General features: G+C 34.3%; 1 protein-coding gene across 1 annotated transcript in view; it reads left to right on the top strand.

Annotated features, from left to right (window-relative positions):
- The window catches only part of CSPP1 (centrosome and spindle pole associated protein 1), a 127,141-nt gene that overhangs the window by 86,059 nt on the left and 33,130 nt on the right, over positions 1 to 7,952 (top strand). Inside the window, 2 exon segments of the mRNA XM_028500245.2 lie at positions 1,593 to 1,745; positions 4,955 to 5,067. Coding sequence (XP_028356046.1) covers positions 1,593 to 1,745; positions 4,955 to 5,067 — 266 coding nt within the window.

The raw sequence follows: 7,952 nt of genomic DNA, 5'->3' as shown, positions 1-7,952 counted from the left end.
GCCGCTCCGCGGCATGTGGGATCCTCCCAGACCGGGGCGCGGACCCGGTTCCCCTGCATCGGCAGGCGGACGCGCAACCACTGCGCCACCAGGGAAGCCCAGAGCTGTTTCTTTATTATGCTTTCCCACCCATCTTCACCTGCGAAGCTCTTATCCAGTTTCTGAGTCCAACCTGTCTTTTCTTTCTTTCTTTCTTTTTTTTAATCGGTGCATTAGGTAATTAGTTTAATAATTACTTTATTTATTTTTTGGCCACACCGCACGGCATGTGGGATCTTAGTTACCCAGCCAGGGATCGAACCTGTATCTCCTGCAGTGGAAGCATGGAGTCTTAACCACTGGACCATCAGGGAAGTCCCTGACCTGTCTTAAAAGCAGCAGCAAGGATGTTTACTTTCCTGATTCTGAACTCTTTCTCTTTGGTAATGTTCACGTGTTATTTGCCATGTTCTATCTGGTATTCTAACTGTGATTCATGTTAAAAATACATCCTTGAACATAACAGGCTTCCTGATAAGCACTTCTTATATCCAGGTTTATGTTCACGTTCACTGCTGCCATACTATCTCAGTTATTTGTTCTGTGGAGAAAAACTACTTTTTATCTTGTTAAAGCTTTTGCGTTCTATAACCATGCAAGTTTGTTTTTAAGATTGACTGGTTGTTTGATATAGTCTTACGTGCTCAGATTTTTGCCATGCATATGTGGTATCTTTTGCTCTGTTTCCCTAACATGTAGTATTTAAAAAAAAATATTATCTTGCAGTTCCTGAGTCAGTAATTTGTGAGTGTTTTAGCTGGATGGTTCTGTCTCAGGATCTCTCGTGAGGTTGCAGTCCAAGATGTCAGCTGGGGCTACAGTCGTTTGAAGTCTTGATTGGGACTGGAGAATCTGTTTCCTATATGGCTCCCTCACACAGCTCAGGAGGCCTCAGTTCCTTGCCATGTGGGCTTGTCTTTAGAGCTCCTTAAGTGTCCTTTTGAAATGGTAGGTGGCTTCTTCAGAGTGAGTGAGCCAATAGATCAAGCAAGGTGGAAACATATTGTCTTTCATGAAGTAGCCTCGGAAGTCATATACCATCATTGTGCATGCAGTATCCTTTTCATAAGAAACAGCCCACAATCCAGGAGAGGGGAATTGAGCTCCGTCTTTTAAGGGAGGATTGTAAAAAAATTTGTGGATATATTTTGAAACTACACTCCACATGATATTTTTTCATTAGGAATACTAATGATGTTGGGTAAATTTCACTATGACTTGTTTTGAATTGTTACTATGTTTGTTCTGTATTTAAGATATTCAAAGTTCTGAAGTAACATAGATATGAATATGGTTTTTATGGGTTGTCAAAAATCCATATACTCTTAAGTTCTCTACTGATTTTGAATTTATTTTGTAAGGTTATTTTTTGAAAAATTTCTTATAAGTTTTGATAATTTTGTTTCTGTTTTCAGGGCACCAAGATACCATTGAATTATTCCAGCTCTGTCCTATTGTTTTTCTCTCCATTTCCCTACTTTAAGAAAATGTATTAAGTATACTAATTATAGAAATACATTTATTGAAATAAATGGCTTATTTTTCCCTCTCAGCTGATTTGAATAGGATGCACAGACAAAATATGGATGCCTACCATAACCCAGATGCAAGAACATATGAAGATAAAAGGGCTGTTGTATCTCTAGACCAAAATTTAGCCACTTCAAATGCTGAGAACCTAGAAGATTCTGCAAATAAAAACTCAGGTTTTTAATCACATTCTATTCTTTTGTTTTTTTGTTTTTTTTACATTTCTAAAGTTGTTCAGTAGCATTTCTCTTCTGTTCTCCAAGAAAGTTCTTATGATTTTAAGAATTTGGTTACTCTGAGTCAGGAAGCATAACACATTATTCATGCTATTTACAATAACTTTTCTACATAGGTATTTTGAAAAAAGTGAATAAAGAAATACATTTTGCTCCTTAATAATACATATTTCTTCTCAGCTTTATTACTTGCTTATGTATACTTTAGCTGCTGCTAACACTTATTTTGCTGATGGGGAGAGCATTTCTTAAAATCAAATAGTCTTTCTACCCATACAGAGTTTGGTAAAGTTTATGGGTTCTTATACCATCAGAATTAGTTTGAATTAGTGAAAACATATCAGATGTTGTATGATAAATTGTACAGTGAAATTCATTTTTTGTTTGTTTTATAATCAGTTGCCCTCCCTTAAAAAATCACAATATACAAAGAAATAAATGAAGTAATTAAAAGTTTACTTTGACTTCTGGTCACATCTGCCTTTCATAAGTAAATATCTTTGATTTGCTATTAAACAGGGTCCTTTAATTAAAGATTCTGTAAATTGAAGATTATTCAATATCTTTCTTTATGACTTGCCAGGAAAAGTTGTCATCATCTTTCTTTATCAAGTATATGTGAAAGTATGTTACATATTTAAAATTCAAATGAAGTTTGAATATACCACCTTACACTATATTTTGATGCCTATAAAAGTAACCATTTATTTATGACAAATTCTCTTTTGTACTTTCACAGAAATTTTAATTTTAGACTAGAAAAAAACTCTATGTTAGGAAGTCTTTCTAAAATGTCCCTGACTAATCATAGTTTTTTAAAAACTTAAAAAAATTTTTAATGCATATTGGCCAAATAGGCAGACTAAATGGTGAGGTCTGATTGGAATTACTAGCCTTGCATCTTTCAAGCCTTTGATGGTAGCACTGATCTCTGCAGCCTTTTTGAACACTTCACGAGATGTGTGGTTGGTTGTTTCCATGGACAGCCTGTATCACTATTTGATCTCTAATTACAAGAAAATGCTTTCCTACTTTGATCCACAATAGATTTTTACACAGTGGATCTAGTTTTGATTTTTGGAGTACTAAAATTAGAACTTTTGCTTTTGATGAAATTACTAATTTGGCTCTCACTCTGAGTCTGTAATAATTCAGTGTACAATAGCAGCATCAAAACACCTTTCCATTTTATTGAAGAGAATTTTGACCTCTTTCTGGTTATCATTATTTTTCTCTTTATTGGCTTCTGCTTCTGGTAGTCTTTATTGAGATCAGTGGTACAGACCCCTTCTCTACCCTCTCTTTCACACCCTGTATTGTTTGTAGTTCTCTCTTAGCCTAGAACTTTCTCTGTCCTAGTTATAACACTTTAGGCATCTAGCTCTGCTTACAAAGCAGAAGCACTGGAAAAATCAAAGCTTTCCATGACCCATTCCCAAGAAGGAGCACAAGCTTGATGATTGAATATGCATAGCAGAATTTATTGTCTATTGCGTTTCTGTACACTACAAGGGTTTTGGTGCAGCTGTTGTGGCCAGGATGCTCTAGTTTAAGAAATCATATAAAATCACAAAATGTTAAAATTTCCCTTTTTTGTGAATTGAAATTTCCTAAATTAACTTTCATTCCCTAAGAATTCACCTAAAACAGACTTTCTGAATGCAGAAAACTATTGAGAGTCACCTAATTTGTTGGTATGCCATCATATATGTGTAGGAATATGTGTGTATACATATGTGGCATGTAATATTTTAAAGGCTTTAAGGGAACTTGAATATACCTGAGAGTTGAATATTATAACGTATACTTAAGGTTCATTATCCTCTAATGTTTTGTCTTCATTAGGCCTGTTTCTGAGGCCCTTCTTAAAGTTTGTTGTTTTTCTTTTACTTTATGGTTCTTGGATGAAAAACCATGTTGATAAAGTCCATACTAATTTGGCTTAAATTTATTTTTTCGCTTATTATGATGCCTGGATACATTTTCATTTTCTTTGTTTAGAGCATGTGTTTCCCTTTGGTTTTATTTTTATAGTATTTTTATATTTGAAAGAACTTATCTTGCCTGCCTCTAATAATACTTCTTCTTTAATTGCCTCAACTGTTTAGAATTTGAGTGATCATCAAAGTGAAACAAACTACTCAGTTTTGGTTTGCTAATCAGCTTTTCCACCATAACATAAGATTTTAATGTTTAGGTATTGATTTGCCTTTCTGATGATCTATTCAAGTAAGCATTAATAAATTTAAACACAAAGGCAAAATAGACCTAAATGACAGCTAAACTGCAAAGCAGTTGTCCTGCAAACACTATACGAGTGAGAGAAATAAATGCTTTAGATTGATGGTATAAGGAAACTAAAAAATGATATAAAAAGTTATGTGAGGCTTAAATTTAAACACCAATTTTTTTTTTCTGCATTCAAAGAGACCCCTGGGGTATAATTATTTTCCAGGTTGCTTTTATGAAATAATTTTTTCCCTTTCCCAGAATGTTTACTACTATTTATAGGTAATATATAGCATATTTTTATTTTTCATGTTAATATCTCATTAATCTGATAGAATTTTTAAATAAAAAGTATTGCAGTGATTAAAATAGTCACTTTAATTTGTAAAATATGTTTTTGGAGCTAACTTTCTAATCTGTTCTTTAAACCATGGATGGGAATCCACTTTTGGAATTACTGATTTTTAAAAACAATTTTAGAAAATTTTTGTATGTGTATACATAATACATTTTAGTGTATAATTAAGCAGTGTTCTTTAGAAAAGGATATTTATATTCATAAATAAGAACTTAAACATGTACTTTTTTTCTCTATATAAATTTTACTTTAAAGCCTTTGCTGCAGTGAGAGTTGCTTACGTTATTAACTTTTCTGTTTTCTTGATGTCTTTCAGGTATAGATATGTTATGTTTCTTCAACTGTGTATTAATTTTATTTTAGTTTCATCATTTTTTTTCTCTCTTTACTTTTTAGCTGGTCTTTAAATTCTAATCTCAGCCTTCTGAGTTTAACCTCTGGAGTTCCATATTTAGCACATTTTTTTCAAGATTTGAATTTATTAGCGAAGTCTTTATTCTTTAACCTTTACGTTTTCTAAGCACTGGCTAATGGTATGTTTTTGCAAAATTTCCCTTTCAAGGTCATATGCAAACACAGAGCTCTCCTTTTGCTCGGGGAAATATTTTTGGTGAGCCTCCAACTGAACTTCAGATTAAACAGCAGGAATTATACAAGAATTTTCTTCGTTTTCAGGTGAAATGCTTACTTGATCACAGTTTCAAAGTTTCATAAGAGTTTTTTTTAATTAATTAATTAGTTTTGACTGCGTTGGGTCTTTGTTGCGGTGCACGGGCTTCTCATTGTGGTGGCTTCTCTTATTGCGGAGCGTGGGCTCTAGGCGCGTGGGCTTCAGTAGTTGTGGCATGCAGGCTCAGTAGTTGTGGCTCACAGGCTCTAGAGCACAGGCTCAGTAGTTGTGGCGCAAGGGCTTAGTTGCTCTGTGGCATGTGGGATCTTCCCGGACCAGGGCTTGAACCCTCGTCCCCTGCATTGGCAGGTGGATTCTTAACCACTATGCCACCAGGGAAGTCCCCATAATAGTTTTAATAAACTAAACTTGCAAAGATTTAATCCACAAGATAAAGAATAAATTCTAAAATGTCATGCGGTTACTAAAATATCTAATTTATATAAGATATAAATTCTATTTTTATACTATTCTACTTATGTCTGAAAAAGGAACAGGGAGACATGTTAGGTGCACCAGTTGACTTAAATTTTATTAAATCATTAAGTGTTAAAGAATGCTGAAATTTCTAAAACTGAAACAAAGTGTTCATCTATTAGGCATAGTATGAATCTTTCTAGATGTTTACATGTGTTAGTAGAAAATAATAGTTTTTTGTAAATGATTTGATATTCTTGACTCAGTTGTATAGTTTGTAAATAAATAAATCTTAAATGTAATCACATTTTGCAATTATTTACCTCATTTATGTATATAAGCAAATAGTATTTAAAGTACTAGAAATTGCCCAAAGGAAGATACTTGAGCATCAGGTGTTTATTAAGCAAACAGATTTATTGAACTCTCATACTGTGGCTACCCTTGGGATGGAGCCTGAGGTGAGTGAGAGGACTGCTCATAGCGGGCTCACAGTATTTTCTCTCCTTACCTCTTTCCCCTCCATACCCACACTTACATCCCAGTGTCAGATTAATCCTGTGGCCAGGTTAATCTTCCTTTGATATGACTTCTCATGTTTTTCTTCTTTATTCAAAACCTGGCAGTAGCATTTCTTTTCTACAGAAAATGTCCATATTCTTTATTCTGACACTTCTGGCTCTCCAGTCTAATCCCAACCTCTTAAACAAATTCTTCTTACAGAGATTCTATTCAAACTCTTTCTGATCCCAGTAGCATTTCTTTTCTACAGAAAATGTCCATATTCTTTATTCTGACACTTCTGGCTCTCCAGTCTAATCCCAACCTCTTAAACAAATTCTTCTTACAGAGATTCTATTCAAACATGCCATCTTTCTGATCCTAATTATTGTGGACTTTTAAGGCAGTGACATTATAATGGATGTAGTCTTAAGGATGATTGATCAGGCATTACTGTTGAGGATGTATTTTTGGAGGATTTAAAAGACTGGAAGCAGGGGTGTTTTACTAGAGTGGTGACGGTGGAAATGGATAGAAAGACCTTTCTAAGGATCGAAAGAATGAATAGAGATATTGACTGTAAGAGCGTAGCATCAGAGATCCCAAGGATACTGGCCACTCGAGTCAGGTAGCAGCAGATTGAGGGTCACAGAATCACCTTTTCAACTTGAAGGACCCTCTGGTATATTGCCCATAATGATAGCAAGTCAAAATTATGTAGTTCCTATTATACTTACTGAGTGTTAGCATGGTCTAGGGTAGAATTCAGGGAAAAATAAGTCTTGCCACTTTGTAGCCTATTATTATTTATAAGATAGTTTTGCATATAGTATCTTTTTAAACCTCATTACTCTCTGAGGAAGTTATTACTCTTTTTATTTTATGACCAACTAAAATACAGGATGAGGCTCACCTTTGGTGGCAGAACTTGCAAGTTGTGAGGCCGGTGCTTGAACCCAAGTCTCCTGACTTTAAGTATCATATCTAGAGGTACTACAGTTATGTTTCTAGCTCTAGGAAGTCTTTCCTCTGGGAAAAAACTACTAGTAGTGGGGGAAGCTTTGACTGTATTAGTTTCAGAATAAGTTCAACCTTCACTTCTCTCACCGTATAAAATAGTGGTTTATGTATTTTTCTTTTAGCAGCCGCTTAAAAATGCCCTTTTTGCCCCTAAACAAAATCTAATCCAGAACTCTATGAAAATGTAAAATAGCTAAATGGTATTTATTATTAATATCAACAATATAGTGTCAGACAAAAAGAATCCCCAAACTTAAGTGTTAAAAGAAATGTTATAAAATGTTTAAATCTGTACACAAAGATGGCAAAGGAAGCCTCGGCTCCATGTCTGCATAAATAAGTTATACCATTAGTTTAAGTTAGTGCAGCAGAAGTCTTCATGTGGTTAAAATTTGGTAAATAACACATGTGAGTGTTTAGATGTCATTTTTAATTGCAGCTTTAAAAATAATTAACAAGTTTAATAAAATGTTTGCAGGACCCTTGAAGCACTTTTGTGTTATATGGTTTGAAAACCACTGACCTGGATGATAGTTTTTCTCTTTCCATTGAACTTCTGTGTGGCATTTTTTTGGGAATGATATTTCTGTGGATTCATTAGGTGTGAGATCCGTTTATGATTGTGACCCATTAATGGAGAAGTGACTTGGTCATTGTGATTTTTTTTTCATGGAGGAGGAAAAAGGGGGAACTGAGTATTAAATGTGAGGTTTTGTTGTATGGATCATAAATGATGTTTTCTCTAGGGCTATTGTAATTGAAGAAGTGATTACATACACACCACTTAGTATTAAATACTAGGATTGTACATATTTAATAGTGTTGTGAGAAAGAAATGTTGGAAAAAGCCCTAGCATGTAAAATCATGGCACATATAAGAAGACTACAGTTCTTATAGCTCAAAAGTTTGTCAGCACTAAATATAGCAACCTTGAAGCTAGAGGAAACGCAG

Source organism: Physeter macrocephalus, chromosome 15 (genome assembly GCF_002837175.3).
Source record: "Physeter macrocephalus isolate SW-GA chromosome 15, ASM283717v5, whole genome shotgun sequence".
Classification (NCBI taxonomy): domain Eukaryota; kingdom Metazoa; phylum Chordata; class Mammalia; order Artiodactyla; family Physeteridae; genus Physeter; species Physeter macrocephalus.
Note: the sequence above shows the minus strand (reverse complement) of the source record. Positions and strands in the feature narration are given on the sequence as shown.